Source organism: Phacochoerus africanus, chromosome 16, assembly GCF_016906955.1.
Source record: "Phacochoerus africanus isolate WHEZ1 chromosome 16, ROS_Pafr_v1, whole genome shotgun sequence".
Taxonomy (NCBI): domain Eukaryota; kingdom Metazoa; phylum Chordata; class Mammalia; order Artiodactyla; family Suidae; genus Phacochoerus; species Phacochoerus africanus.
In genome coordinates, this window is record NC_062559.1 from 20,598,156 (window position 1) to 20,614,599 (window position 16,444).

The following is a 16,444-nucleotide window of genomic DNA, read 5'->3' on the forward strand; positions in this document are numbered from 1 at the left end:
AACCACAACCAGTATTCACAGACACAACTGCACTTTTCAACGTGTTACCTAAATTTGTTAATATTTCCTAACAGGAAAGATTACAATGAACGATACCCACGAAAACTCAGAAGGGTTACACGGTTGCCTGTGCCCACGGTTTCCCCCAGGCCAAGGGTTCCCAGACCTCGAGACCCCAGATCAGTAGGGCTTCCCCCACCCCCAAAACTAGGGACTGACATGTTATCCATTTTTTTATTTTTGCCAAGAACATTAAAGAAGACAAATGCCATCACATTATTTATAAAGATAGCACTTTCTCCAAATATTAATTATAATAAATATAACCTCAAAATCAAAGCCTTCAAATGAAACAACTGTAAAATCACAAAACTTGCCGGATGCCCTGAATCCTCTCATTTTGCCTCAGCCAGTTCCACTTCCACCCCCATCTGAGCTGGGCACAGACAGGAAAAGGGCTGGAACTACTGACACCAGCGAATGGTCTGAACACTGCCTTTCTCATTTTATCAGCAACAACCCCACGAGGTGAGCACTGCTGTTACGCTCATTTACAGGCCAAGCTGGACGTTAAAGAGGTAAAATGACTGACCCAAGGTACGACAGCTCGTGGTCAGCAAAGCTAATGAGCTGGACCACAGCCACTGCAGAAAATCAGTTGAGTTCTGCCTCAAGACACAGGTTATATCTCTGTTTCCCAAAGCCTGGGGTAGTTTACAAAACAAAACAAAAATTGTTGTAGGAACCCTGGATGTCCCCACATTTAATATTTATACATGAATAAGAGCTGTCCCCTGCCCACGTTTCAATTCTCTTTCAATCCTTCCCATTAAACGAAAAACAAAGCTTCGGTTTGGTGGCAGGAAGCCTTTAGCACGTCTCTACCACGTGTTAAAAATATCCTTCAGAGCCCTCTGCAAAACACTGTACCTGGCTAGAATGTAAGAAGGCTCTTTTGTTTTCACTGTGGGTTTTTTTAAAAGGAACTTTCTAGTAAGGAATAACCAGCAAGTAATACCGGTTTCCTATTTTCAACGGTGAAATTGTTTCCTTTTAAAATAATACTGCAATTTTTAAAATAGCTGACTGCCCAAAAGATTTTCCAGCTAAATCAGAGCTCATGTTCCCACAGGCTAGAAGCACAGGAGGGATGCACACACAGGCCTGAGGCCCAGGAAACTGGAGGTGAACCATCACCAGGGCTCAGTTCAGCTCTGGATTGAAAGGCTGCAAAGACTCGCCTGGTTCAGCCTCGCCAAACAACTACGAAAATGGCCCGGTTTCCCTCTGCAGGATGTGGTCATGCTCACAGCCTCCATCCCCCACCTTCTAATCCAAGAAAAAAAAAGAGGAAAGAGGAGGAGCTATGTACCAGCCTGCAGGAAAAAAAGACCTCTTGCAGGACCTTACCTCTGACCTCCTCCTGTCTTCAGCAGTCAGGTAGCTGCGCAATTCCTTAACCAGAGAGCCCTCCAGAACGCAGAGAAAGCAGCTAGGGCTAAAGCTTGAAGAGCCGGCTCTCCCTTAGGTACTAAGACCTTAAAACACCTGGGGGTCTTTAAGCAGCTGAGGCGTAGTGATTGCAAGACCCCAGGTGCTGGGCCCTGCCCTCCCTCTGCTGCAGAGACAGAGTGGTTTGCAAGGATACTAACCAAACGGGAAATGATTAATAAGTAAGGGGATGTTATTTTGCCCTAAATCGAATCTAAGATGATACTTGAGATATAAAAAGGTGACGTCTAAGAGAAGCGCCCCCTACAACCACCAAAAACATCAAGTGCACTTCTAGAAATCTAACTTAGGGAAATGCCCACACAGGAACACAAAGATGTTATCAAAGAATGTTGAAAGATCAAGAAGGAAAAAATGGATAGTAATACACCCAAACTATGGCATATTCCTCAAACATCAAAGTGAGGCAGACATTCTAATTATGACACAGAAAGATAGTTACGGCAACTAATTTAAAAAAGTTACTGGAGTTCCCGTTGTGGCTCAGCAGTTAATGAACTAGGACCAAGACTAGTTCCTGGACTAGGATCCAGGAGGACACAGGTTCGACCCCTGGCCTTGCTCAGTGGGTTAAGGATCCAGCATTGCCGTGAGCTGTGGTGTAGGTCAGAGGCGTGGCTCAGATCCCGCATTCCTGTGGCTGTGGAGTAGGCCGGCAGCTGTAGCTCTGATTTGACCCCTAGCCGGGGAACCTCCATGTGCCACGGGTGCAGCCCTAAAAGGTCAAAAGAAAAAAAAAAAAAAAAAAGAGGAAGAAAGGAAGTTATGGGACATACTATGACCTCATCTCTATTTCTTCAAAAAAAAAAAAAGGGGGGGGGTGTATACATCTGCATGAAAAAACCATGGGAAGCACATTTACTAAGGGAATAAGGATGAATGGCAGAAAATTTGAAAGGAGGGCAGAGAGATTTTTCTGCGATTAACTTTACATACTACTATTTGAAGTCTTATGAGCAAGCATTAAGACCAAAACTTAAATGCCAGTTACTATGAAAGTGCTAACACGGCATGGCATTCACTTGAGCATTCTGAAGGACTTCAGGGATGAATGAGGAAAAACTGCTGGTCAAAGGGAAGAAAGGCCACCAAGGAAGTGCGAATGTGACCCTTAATTGTAAGGACCTCAAAGATTGGGAATTACAAGAAAATTTTATTTCCCTGCAGTGGGATGAAAAGCCTAAGACCAGAGAGGTCATCTGGGGTTTTACTCTTGTTGTTCTTGTTAAGAATGGAGCTTATCAACAAGAACTAGGATGGATATAAATATAAAGCAAAAAGCCCAGTGTGGGGCTCTGCAGGATGACAGGAGCAAAAGGTGAGGAGCACAGCATCTTCGTGTTTGGAGATGACACTAAAGACTCCCACAGTAATCACGTGCCAAGTTAGAGGAAGATCTTAGGAATCTAGGCAAATAGAAGGAAAAGTGGCAGAGTGTTAAAACGAGCATAGGGCCTCAATCAGGCGTATACAACAACTTCTCAGCTGTCAGTTAGGACCTGGGAATGGGCCCTCAGAGTCCCTGGAAATGGAGCCCTGAGGACATCAGCCCAATACTGAGCTACCGATGAAAAGCAATGTGGGACTTCCCACTGTGGCACAGTGGGTTAAAGATCTGGTTTGGCTCTGTGGAGGTGCTGGTTCAATACCCAGCTGGGTTACGGGGTTAAGGATCCAGGGTTACTGCAGCTCTGGCCCAGGGAACTTCCATAGGCCTTGGGGGCGGCCAAAAGAGGAAAAAAAATAATAAAAGCAAAAGCAACACAAAGTGTCCTGGGAGCCATGAAGACCAGAGCTAAAAAGAAAAAGAGAAGCTACTATCCCCGCCCCCACCCCCTGCCTCACATAAAATTCTGGTGTACTGGCTCCCAAAACATACATTTCTTTTGTCACTTACGTCCTACTCCTTCGACTACATACAGCATGGAAGTTTAACAAGATCAGTGAGTCTCAAATGCCAGTCCCTGGATCAATCCCAAAGCAGACTCTTTCAGACTCTTCTAAAATACAGATTCTGGGAATTCCCTAGTGGCCTAGCGGTTAAGTACTCGGTACCATCACTGCTGTGACTCAGGGTTGTTTTGGGGGTTTTTTTGTCATTTTAGGGCCGCACCCCGCAGCTTATGGAGGTTCCCAGGCTAGGGGTCGAATCGGAGCCGCAGCTGCTGGCCTATACCAGTCACAGCAACGCAGGATCTGAGCAGTGTCTTCGACCTACACCACAACTCACGGCAACACCAGATCCTTAACCCACTGAGCAAGGCCAGGGATCAAACCTTCATCCTCATGGATGCTAATCAGATTTGTTTCTGCTGAGCCACAACGGGAACTCCAATGTGGCTCAGGTTTGATCCCTGGCCCAGGAACTTTTGCATGCCATGGGCAAGGCCCAAAAATCAAAAATAAAATACATATTCCCAGGCCACCCTTACAGAGATCCTAATTCAGTGCCTCAGAATGGCCTTCTAGGGGCTCCCGATGCAATGACTTGTTTCGAAAATCACTGGGCTCCTGTCTCTCTTAATCTACTCCCAGAAAGGATATAAGAATGCCTACAATAAAAAATAAATTCAGGATTTCCCGTTGTGGCACAGTGGAAATGAATCCGACTAGGAACCATGAGGTCGTGGGTTCGATCCCTGACCTCGCTCAGTGGGTTAAGGATCCAGCGTTGCTATGGCTGTGGTGTAGGCTGGCAGCTGTAGCTCCGATTAGACCCCTAGCCTGGGAACCTCCATATGCCACGAGTGCAGCTGTAAAAGACAAAATAAATAAATAAATAATAAATTCAAGGAGCTTCCACTGTGGCGCAATGGGATTGGCAGCATCTGGGGAGTGATGGGACTAGGGTTCAATCCCCGGCCCAGCACAGTGGGTTAAGGACCTGGCATTGCCACAGCTACCGCTTAGGTCGTGACTGTGGCTCAGATCTAATCCCTGGCCTGGGAGCTCCATATGCCACAGGGCAGCCAAAAATGCAAAAAATAAAATAACAAGCTGAAAAGAAAAGAAACCATGTGCAGAAAAACTAAAAACAGATTGAGATGATTCCTATACTTGCACATTAAATGGAAGTGGGCAAGATCTGCAAGACAATGAGAATGACCTAAAGGAAGAGGCTTTGGCCTCAGAGCAGGAAAATCAGAGCTTAGAACCCAAGCAAGCCCCATATTCCCGCCAGACGCCCCGAGACAAGAGCAGGGCCAGGATGTCCTCACCTCATGAGCTACAGGTTCCCAGAGCGCCCTCCTCTTCCCCCCACTTCTCAAGTCAAGACCTGCTGCCCCCGGGAGACTGGCAGCATGTTCTGAAGGACAAGTGAGACGGCGTAAGTAAAACCCATGGGTACCATGTTCCTGTGGGTCCCGAGCGACCATTCCCACTAGTCTGTCCTGACACCACCACCAAAGCCAGGACCTCCCGGCTCAGTTCCATCCACCCTCCAGCCACTCCAGTATCTGATCACTTAGTCCCATCCCGATTCTTACTCTCTGGTCGTCCACACTAAGAAAACCATATTTCAACTAGTCTACCTTCTCACCAAGAAAAAAAAAAAAAAAAAACCACCCCAATGGGAACAGAAAAGATGTTCACGCAAGATAAGAGGCCAAAAGTGAAGACTACCGGAAGGCATGCGATCTCTCCGCTGTGATTCACGCCTAAAAGACAGGGTGATACAGGGTTTCTTACACACCTGCTGCCTTTGGGGACTGCAAGGAGCTTAGAGACCACGAATCCACTCACTTCACGTAAGAAAAAAAAAGCAAAGAGCCTGAGCGGCAGACTGCCTCACCCCACAGCACCCAGATGGAGAAGAGCAGCAGCTGGCCTCGAACCTGTGCCCCTGAATCCCAGCCAGTGATGTCTTCTCTGACAGGCTGCTTCCCAGGGACAAGGTTAATGCATTACATTTATTAACTTTAAGCACAGTTCTCCAAATCGCCATTCCTCCCATTACACGTGAGGAAGACCATCCCAAGCAGACCTCCTCCCACACAGAGAGAATTGAAGGCATCCCAAACTGCGTGAAAGCATCAAGACAGACCTTGAAGTCACCATCACAAGGGTGTAAAGGGAGCGAATGTGCCAAGACCCGTTTATATCAGAGATGGAAGAGCTCAAAAATGACATCTGAGGAGTTCCCGTCGTGGCGCAGTGGTTAACGAATCTGACTAGGAACCATGAGGTTGCGGGTTCGGTCCCTGCCCTTGCTCAGTGGGTTAACGATCCGGCGTTGCCGTGAGCTGTGGTGTAGGTCGCAGACGTGGCTCGGATCCCGCGTTGCTGTGGCTCTGGTGTAGGCGGGTGGCTACAGCTCCGATTCAACCCCTAGCCTGGGAACCTCCATATGCCGCGGGAGCGGCCCAAGAAATAGCAACAACAACAACAACACAATAACAACAACAACAAAAAAGACCAAAAAAAAAAAAAGACATCTGAAAATGTCATTTAACTTTATATTACGTTGATCGTCCCTGTAAGTTGCTTAACTTCCTAATGTTTAAAAAATGCCAACAGAAACCATTGGTCTTTTTTCCCCCTAAACATTAGAGCTAAGTGAGAAAAACATGACATTAATTCATCATGTTGAGTCTCACTGAAAGTAAGTGAAACCCCGTAACACTCCATCTGCATCAAATGTTCACAACCTGTAATTCTGCATCCATTTCTGCTGTAAGAACAAAAAGCATATGTCAGTCTCCTAAAAGAGGAATTAGCAACAGAAACTGGGTAGGAATCCTTCTCCAAACAAGAAATAGGAGGAAAAGCTACACAAGCCCAGTAAGAGTTGAATCCCTTTACTTTATTCCTCACCTCTGATGGGGCAAAGAATTTCCTACAATATTTGGCTATGCTATACCTTGAAGAAATGAAATAAAATAAATCCGAAGACCAGATTCCAAAGGATATCTACTGTGCCCCCTGCTAGAATCACACCTGTCAGCTGAATTGCTGGCGCATGCTGATAAGCGACTTCACAACAGGCTGTAGAACCTTCTTACCTGGCCCATTTTCTCTTTTGAACAGACAGATGAAAATGTGTTCACTTATTTCCCAAATTTCACTCCCCAAGTAAACTGGGGCACAGAGGCATCAAATCACTTGCCTATTACCAGGACTGCTCCCTACCCGGCCTCAGGAGTCCCCACTCCTGTTAATGAGCCACACTGAGCATGTGCTCTTCTTTCCTGACCATTAGTTTGAGCTCTGAAGCATGCTACTTTGCTTTGCATTATTACTGCTAGCCAAAGCTTACTGGGTTAAAAGGGTTGCCAGAGGCCAGGACTACTAAATTCCAAGCAGTAATAAGATGCTATCAGAAGCATAAACACCGACAAGTTCTAGATGCTATGTAACTCCTGTCGAGCCTGCTTTTGCCATTTATCTTTTCATTCAGATCCTGTCCTTGGGAACACACAGGATTGGATGATAGTAAGTCAGAAAACCTTAGTCCCGGCCCAGTTAGAAATATGAATATGACCAAGAGCAAGTATTTGTTTAATAAGTCTCCCACTGGTTATATTGATTCAGTGAACTTAATGTCTGCTACTGATCTCACTAGGATACCAGAACAATCACCACCTTGGCTGCCTTTCCGCCTTTGATCGTCCTAAAACACACATATATTAATAGCTCAGGTTAAGCCCATACCATTTCTGTGGAACACTGAACTTGAAGAATTTGAAGAGCTACTATAATAACTCTGAAGATGATCCTCATGGAGACCACAAGACCTTTGCACTTGCTCTTCCCTCTGCAGGGCACTCTTCCCCTATGGCTAGTTCTTTGATGTCTACCAGATCTCAGCTGAGGGAAGCCCTTCCCACCTAAAGGAGCCACCCCTTCCCTTACTCCCAACCACTCTGTCCCATTCCCCTACCAGAAATCACTACCTTGTATTATCATGCTGACTTTTTCTGTACTTGTTGATTGTCTGCCTCCTCCATGAACCCTAGGGGCAGGAACTTGATTTACTTATTTGCCACTGTTTCCCCATTACCCAGACACCTTGACACAGACGATCGATAAAATTCGTTCAAGGAAGGAAATATGACTGCTCATCATTCTACATCATTAGTTAGTGCATGGCAGCAGCCACTGTTAGCATGACTGGAGCCAGAGGGATGCTTCCTTTTCATACAGCAAAAAATGACAGAAAGCCTTTAAGATATAACAAAAACATACTGCTCCTGTACTTATGATTTTGATTGAAAGCTACCATGCTTACATGCTGGGCGATTTTAAGGCTAGAGAAAAATGCCTTCCATTCTATTTTACTTTCTTCTTTGCAAATGGCCCCTCTAAACATTGCTATCTAGCTACCATGTCCCTTTGGACAGTAGAGTAAAAGTACTTTAATTAGCTTAGGAAGACTGCTTTTCTTTCACAGTCTAATTACACATATTACGGACAGATCAACAGACTACAACTCAGTCCCCACTACGCTCCACAAAGACACATACTTCTCAATTCAGAAACACGACACTTAGCCATAATGATCTAAATTATAGGCAACATTTCCTACAAGCTGTAAACTGGAGAAATTTCCACTAAGCCACTCACCAGGAAGCCTACATCCCACTTAACAACAATCTGGCAGCACAATTCCTGTCGGAGGAGGAAATTATGGCCACCTCCCCCTTTTAGTGCCACGTGACTCAGTCATCTAGTGAGAATCGTGGTTCTTAGCATGCAACCGAAGAAGACGGAGGGATTCCTCTCCCCTTTTAAATGGGGTGGAGTAAAATGGGAACTGGGATGTGGCCCCTTTGTGCTCCTACACCATAAGCAGGATAAGATACACTGCTTTCACGGCAGCTTCTGATAAGCACAGAAGATTCAAGAACTGTGGTGGGTTCATCCTTCTGTGGAGAAAGACATGCGAACATTAAGACTAGAGAGTCAGAGTGAAGACACACAAAAGGGCTCTATCCCCAAAGCAGAAGTAAATCAGTTTGGCAAAACCAGAGAAGATAGTCTCTAAGTAGCTGCTAAGTGGGGTGACTAGATTTTATACCAAGTATCCCAAGACTTCTCCAACCACTTATTTAACATGTGCTGACAATATTCTTACGTGGCTCAGGACAGTCCAGCAAATTATTCAAAAAACCCAGAGATAGAATCCTCTAGGGTTTTGAGAAAATATTTGATTTGACAGAGACATTTACTTTTCCAGGTTCTATTTTGTCTGCCCACACACTTGCCAGTATTTTCCCAACTTGAAAAAATAAAAATCCACCTTCGGTTTTTCCATCATCCTCACTGCCTTCTCAGCAACAGAAGAGCTCCACCCACAATGCTTGTGTTCAACTCACTACCCACTTCCTCCTTAAACGCATTCCAGAACCAGCTCTGTACCTTGGCTCCCACTCTCAATAGGAGACACAGCCTCTATCATCACTGTCATTTAAAAAAAAACAAAACCAAAACCAAAAACTGGTCAAATGCAAACCTTTTTTTTTTTTTTTCTGTCTTTTTAGGACTGCACCCGCAGCTTATGGAAGTTCCCAGGCTAGGGGTCCAATTGGAGCTACACCTGCCAGCCTACACCACAGCCACAGCAACGCCAGATCTGAGTCTCGTCTGCGACCTACACCACAGCTCACGGCAAAGCCAAATCCTTAACCCACTGAGTGACGCCAGGGATCGAACCCAAGTCCTCATGGATACTAGTCAGGTTCCTTAACCACGGAGCCATTAACTCCAAATGCAAAACTTTTACAACTTGATTCCCCAGTTTTCTTCTTCAACCTTAAAAGAGGAACACAGGACTTAAGAGGATGGCAAGGCAGAGACCAGAAGAAACTTGCTCTCTCCATGGCCTTTCCAAAAAAGAAAAAGAGGAAGGATTAGTATTCCTCTTCACTGCAGCAAACCTCAACCCTATACCACTTGACACCTTTGGCTCAGCACAATTCCAGACAAATCTAAAGAGAGGGCTCGCCTGAAAGGCCTGCTTCTGGTTAGTCAGTGTTCCAGTTTTGGCCCCTCTCCCCAAAGGCAGAAAAGCAGTAACTACGGTTTTCTTATTCATCAAACTACTTCCTTCTTACTGTCCTCTGGCCTAGAGCTCCATCTTCCCTCGCAGAGTTGTTAAGAAGCAGTTCCTGGTACTACTGGAAACGATTACTCTCCAGGAAAATACAACTTTGCTTAGCAGAAGAGCTTCGCACAGAGCAATTTGCCAGGGGTCGAATTTTCGTTCCAGACAGGCTTCGAAGCCTGGCACAAATCTGCCTGTCACTCTGTTCACCCAGCTTCCTTCCCCTAATCCCTGGCTGGTACTCACCCACCTACTCTGCGCAGCTTGGTCGCGGAAAGACAGCCACATAGACGAAGCTACCACTGAAGCTTCAAAGCCTCCTGCCAGACTCCAGTCTTCCACACCACACTCCAGGAAATGAAGTCACTCACCACAGCAGCAGCTCCCGGACAAGATAGGAGTACCATCTCTTCTCTCCTCGGCTCAATTACACCTGGGTTCGGTTTCCTGCAATTCTGCCACCAGGCCTCACTGGCCCTGCCCTCCACTAAAATCATGCCCTGGAGCCAGAGGCATCGTACCAAGATGCTGAAGAGCATGTGCTTTGGTGACAGGCCTGGGTTCAAGTCCCGGCTCTGCCTCTCGTTACCAATAAAAAGTACCTGTTCCTCCGGGGTAAGCCATTCTTTCTAAACCTCAGATTTACACTTGTAAAATAGTAGCCAATGACCCTACTAATTATTAGGTGTTATAAACAAGATAATACAAACAAGACTCAGCATGAGATAGGAACATTAATGAACAAGTGACTGTTGATACCCAGTATCCATTTGGATAATCTGTGGGCAGGCGTGGTCACTGACCCCATAGCATCCAGGTGCCCCGGAGGCCTCCAGCATTGGTAGAAGCAAAAAGCTGTTCACCTCATTCCACTCCCAGGCCACAAATGAGAGGGGCCTTTAAGAAAAATCCAAGCTTTAGCAAAGGAAAAAACTCAGAAAGATTCACCCTGTGCTGCCAGTCGCACTACAGACCGCCAACCGCACTACAGGCCGCCAAGTGCTGCTTTGTCCCTATGGTAAAGGGAAAGATCTCTGTAAATGAAAAAGCTAATTTAAGAGACACTCCTTCAGGATAATCTTTTCATGGGTCAGGTCAATATTTCAAAGAGATGAAAATATGTGGACCTTGGAAATTCCCTTCTCACTCAGTTTCCGATAAATTCTGACTCTCCTTTATGTATAAAGTGGAAAAGCAATACTGAAAACCCTAAGAATCTCACCCAGAGGCAGAATATTGCTAAAAATGAATTAGAGGGACAAAAAAGTCTTCCCTTTTAATTCTCTCTCTCTCTCTCTCTCACACACACACACACACACACACACACACACACAAAAGCTGAAGAAAATTTTAATCCTGTGAAAGGCAAGAAATGTTTTTTAAACTTTCCACAACTGCAAAACACTAGAGCTTTGGGACAAAGGGTCATTAAAAAAATGTATCCAGATGGAAAAGTCAGAATTCCAGTCTGAAGTGAAATCTACAAGTCTGAGGTCATCACAAGCAGAAATTCTGGTAACAACCAAGAAATGTCAGGTTCCAATATTTGGAAGGGTTGAGGGGAGGACAATAAGGGGGACAATTGATTAAAAAAAAAAATTATACTACAAAATCATCACGGAGCTGGGGGTAAATTTTTTTAATGAAACTTGCAGGGTTTTAAATTCACAATTTAAGGATGCAGAAAGCGAGAAGACATAAAATCGGGCAGAATCTACAGTGTGAGAGCAGTGGACTGGGAATCAGAACACTTGGGCTCAGGTCCTGGCTCCAATCCAAACCACCATGTGACCTTAGGCAAGTCACTTGCCCTCTTCAAACCAGTCTCATCTGTTAAGAGGTGAGGGAACAATAATGATAACTAAGATTCCTACCGGCCTAACATTTCAAGAGTCAAAAAGAGGGGGAGTACAAACATGAGGAGCTCTCAGGACTTCAGACTTGACACAAGAGGTGAAGGAAAATGAGGGCCAGAGAGTGAGAAAACTTGGGAATAAGTAAACGAGCGTCGGTGAAAACATAAGAACTTCAGGAAGGGCACGTCGTTCAAGAGTTCCATGGCAGAGCGGATGTCAGGATCTTGAAAAACTGCAAACTGCTCAGCATATGCCAAAATGGACAGAAGGACGGATGGATCGTAGGACACATACCAACAAATTATCCCCGTTAATCAATCAGTAATCGATCTGTCGTGATAAAGAGCCAGGAGACTGAGTGCCGCGACCACGGAAATCAGTGTGACCCCTAATGTCAGGGTGTCCGGGAGGCAAAGTACCAAGGGGAGTCCGTGTCGGGTTGCGTCTAGGGAGGGATTCCCAGAACGGGTGAAAAGTGAGGAACAGGGCAGAGGAAAGAGAATCTGGGAGACCATGCAGGCTGGCAGAAGGGGAAGAAGCCAGCGCCAGACTCCCGCACGGTGGCGGGCGGTGGGATCGGTGTCCCGGGCCCCGCTCTCACCATCTTGACGATGCCCCGCTGCACGGTGGGGACCGCAGGTCCCCCGGAGGAGCCGCCGCTCTGCGCGGAGGAGGCCATGTGTAGAGATTGAAAGGCAGCGAATAAGGCGGCTGGCCGGCTTGGAGGTGTCAATGTGAGTGTCGGTGTTGGTGAGAGGCCGCCGCGAAGAGAAGCGGGCGGGCGATCGGCTGCAGGTGATGGACGGGACGGACTCGCCAGGCGCTCACTAGAGCAACAGCCGGACTGGGAGCGAAAGAGACGCGATCTCAGCCGCCGCCACACGTTCTACTCGCCGCGCAAGCGTGCCAGAGCGCCACCGCCCTCCGGCCAATTAGAGCCCAGAGCCCGCCGGACCCCAAGCCAATAGACACCCTGTTCGCGGAGCCCCGCCCCTTGGTCCCAAAACGGGTGAAGCGCTTCAGGAAGCGCTGAAAGAGCTGATTTGCGGTGATGGTCTAGGTATGGGGCGGGACTTCCGGGGCAGCGGTAGTGTGTGGTGTCGGGAGGTGTAGTGGGAAGGAAAGGACACGTCAGCATCTGGCCGCGGGGCGCGGTGAGCCCTGGGAGCCCCGGGGGCGGGGCCAGCCTCGCCCTCCGGCCCGGCCCCGCCCATTGCACCCGACTCGGCGGGCCGCTGGGATGCCCACGTGGACGCTGGCGTTCCAGGACTGCGTACCCCGGTTGGGGTGAGCGGACTGGGAACCTGAGCCAACGAGGCAGAATCCTGGAGGAATCTCAGCACTGGTGCACAACGACTTCCGACATTTTGCCTCAGCTGAAAGTATGGGGAGAACTTGAAAAAGTCTGAACCTCCTGAAACCTACCACTGTTGGCTGACACTGAACGTGGCGGTGTGCATCCTCCCTGTAGTTGGCAGTGCAGCTGGCTCGTATTTGTGTCGCCAGATGTCTAGCACTTGTTAGGCGCTCGATTAATGTTTCTTGGTAGAAAAGATAAATCTCTTAGAGGTGATATGCCTTGTGCACAGAGGAGAATCACCCTCGTTTTCCGTCTCTTCCGAAATGCGACAGTGAAGTTATGGAAAGGCACTCTCTCTCCCTAGACTGAGCGTGTGAAGCCAAACCGCTTCCAACCCATCCTTTACCTAGACCTTTTTTTTTTGAATAAAGAGACTGGGGAGAGGGAGGGGAGAGCAAAGTCATATAAATGTTTAAGTGAATGTTGAGAGACAATGAATATTCATAGTGTTTATTATGAGGAGAAAGCACTTTACTTGCATGTCATTTAATCTTAATCTTAAAACCTGGCCCTGCACTGAGGACAGTTTCCCCTGTAGCTTTTTTTTTTTTTTTTTTGCGTTTTAGGACCGCACTGGCAGGCTAGGGGTGGAATAAGCTGTAGCTGCTTATTGCGATCCAAGCGGCCGCTGCGACCTATACCACAGCTCATAGCAACGCTGGATCCTTAACCCACTGAGGGAGGCCAGGGATGGAACCCGAAACCTCATGGTTACTAGTCGGATTCTCTTCCACTGGGCAACAATGGGAACTTCCCATGTGGCTCTTTTGAGAAGGGGTTATTCTCCCATACTTAACATATCCCAGAGTCAAGTTTTGGGGTCAGCACCTTCCTAGACGTCTAATGCCACTTCCATACCATTCATTTGCCACCCTCTTTAAAAAAAAAAAAAAAAAAAAATCCTTGTGGAGTTTCATTCCATCTGCTTATGGAACTTTCTCCATCTCACTGCCCCAAATGCCACTTGTCATTTATTGAAACTGACACCTGATGCACATTCTCCACTCAGTGTTCCTGAATGACTTCAACATTTTTGCTTGACTTATCCAGTACCCTGGCCTCTCAGCTCCTTGACCTCATCTTCAGTGAATTTGACCTCTGCACCTGTTCAGCTACCCAATTGCTTCATGTAAACTCAAACACCCCCATTATCTGATCATAATTGCTGTCCTTGTCCCCTTCTCACTAAGTTATTTCTCGTATACGTTGTATTAGTTATCTATTCCTGCATAAGAGTTACCCCAAAGCTTAAGTATTAAAACAATGGGGGGCATTCCCGTTGTGGCTCAGTGTGTTAAGAACCCGACTAGTATCCATGAGGATGAGGGTTCAATTCCTGGCCTCGCTCAGTGCGTTAAGGAGCCAGCATTGTCAGAAGATGCACCGTAGGTCACAAATGCTGCTCCTATCTGGCATTGTGGCTGTGGCTCCGATCCGACCTCTAGTCTGGGAACCTCCATATGCCTCAAGTGCAGCCCTAAAAAAAAACTAAATAAATAAATGAAACAATGGAGTTCCCTGGTGGGTTGGTGGGTTAAGTACCTAGTGTCATCCCTGCTGTGACTTGGGTCACTGCTGTGGTGTGGGTTTGATCTCTGGTCTGGGAAGTTCTGCATGCCACCAGGCACAGTCAAATAATAATAAATTTTTAAAAACCTGATCATTCATTATTTTGATTTTTGTTGGGAATCTAGCCAGGGCTTAGCTGAGTGCCTTTGACTCAAGTTCCCTCACAAAGCTGCAATCAAGTTGTCAGCTAGAGCCATGGTCTCATCTGAAGGCCACTTATCTTTTTTTTTTTTTTTTGCTTTTTAGGGCCGCATCCACGGCATATGGAGGTTCCCAGGCTAGGGGTTGAATCGGAACTACAGATGCCAGCCTAAGCCACAGCCACAGCAACATAGGATCCAAGCTTTAACCCACTGAGGGAGGCCAGAGATCGAACCCACAACTTCATGGTTCCTAGTCGGATTCATTTCTGCTGCGCCACGATGGGAACTCCTCATCTGACTGAGGGAGGATCTCCTTCCAAGATCACTCAGGGAGCCACTGACAGGATTCAGGGCCTCAGTTCCTTGGTATGTAGGTCTCCCCAAAGGGCACACAACATGGTAATTTGTTTCCATCAAAGCCAGTGAGTGAGATAGGCATCAGTCTTTTTGAACCAATCTCAGAGCAAGCTCTTGTCAGTTTTGCCACGTTCTATTCCTTAGAAGACTCACTAGGTCCAGCCCACAAAGGAAGATTACACAAGGGCATAAATACCAGGAGGAAGGATCCTGGGGGATCATCTTAGAGTCTACCCATCACACACTGTTCTTCAAGTAGATTCCAAAGTCCCTGAACTGCTCTATCCTCTTTATATGCACTTTTCTGCTTTCTCCTGATCCCCTGTTAGACCCCATTATTCTTGCCCCTCTCCTAGCAGTATCCTCATCTCTTATCCCTATTGTCTTCCACTGGACTTAACTTGAAACTTCAACTCTAGATCTCTCTGCCCTCTCCAAATCCACTGCTTAGCTAGAGCAAACTCTCAAATGTGCAGATTGGTACTGCAGTGATTCATAGGCCCTCACACATTGCCCAGGACTTCTTCTGTTTGCTCGATCACTTTGGTCTCCAGCTCCATTGAGGCTGGATTGTTGGTGTTGTTGAATTAAGACATTATTATTATTATTATTATTATTATTATTATTATTTTTGCCTTTTTGCCATTTCTTGGGCCGCTCCCGTGGCATATGGCTAGGGGTCTAATTGGAGCTGTAGTCGCCAGCCTACACCAGAGCCACAGCAATGAGGGATCCGAGCCGCGTCTGCGATCTACACCACAGCTCACGGCAACGCTGGATCCTTAACCCACTGAGCAAGGCCAGGGATCGAACCCGCAACCTCATGGTTCCTAGTCAGATTCGTTAACCACTGCACCACAATGGGAACTCCCAAGACATTATTTTTTTAAGAGCAGTTTTTGGTTCACTATCAAGGGGAATATACAGAGATTTTCCAACTCTTACTGCCCCCACACATGCAGAGGCTCCCTCATGATCAACATCCCCCATAAGACGGGTACATTTGTTACAGCTGATGAACCTAAACTGACACATCGTTATCTCCCAAAGTTCATGGTTTACATTAGGGTTTGCTCTTGGTGATGTACATTCTATGGGTTTGGACAAATGTATAATGAACATATATATCCATTAATATAGGATCACACATAGTATTTTCGCTGCCCTAAAAATCCCTAGGTTTGTGTTTGGGGTTTTGTTTTTTTTTTTTTTTTTTTTTTGGCTTTTTAGGGCCATACCCACAGCATATGGAAGTTCCCAGCCTAGGGGTCCAATTGGAGCTGCAGCTGCCAGCCTACACCACAGCCACAGCAACACCAGATCCAAGCCTCATCTGTGACCTACACCACAGCTCACAGCAACACCGAATCCTTAACCCACTGAGTGAGGCCAGGAATGGAACCCTCATCCTCATGGATACTAGACAGGTTTGCTACCACTGAGCCATGACGGGAACTCCCCCTAGATCTGTTTTCCTTTATTTTATTTTATTTTTTTTATTTTTAGGGCTGCACCCATGGCATATGGAGGTTCTCAGACTAGGGGTCAAATCAGAGCCACCGCTGCCACCTACACCACAGCTCACAGCAAGGCCAGATCCTTA

General features: G+C 46.7%; 1 protein-coding gene across 2 annotated transcripts in view; it reads right to left on the reverse strand.

The window, feature by feature from the left end:
* Window positions 1-12,344, reverse strand: part of SND1 (staphylococcal nuclease and tudor domain containing 1) — a 392,960-nt gene extending 380,616 nt beyond the window's left edge. The window contains exon 1 of one of the 2 annotated variants that reach the window (XM_047762976.1): window positions 12,014-12,344. In XM_047762976.1, the coding sequence (XP_047618932.1) occupies window positions 12,014-12,091 (78 nt within the window). In that variant the 5' untranslated portion in view covers window positions 12,092-12,344. The remainder of the gene's footprint in view (window positions 1-12,013) is intronic. The other variant, XM_047762975.1, reaches the window with a different exon arrangement.
* Between the last annotated feature and the right edge of the window lie 4,100 nt (window positions 12,345-16,444).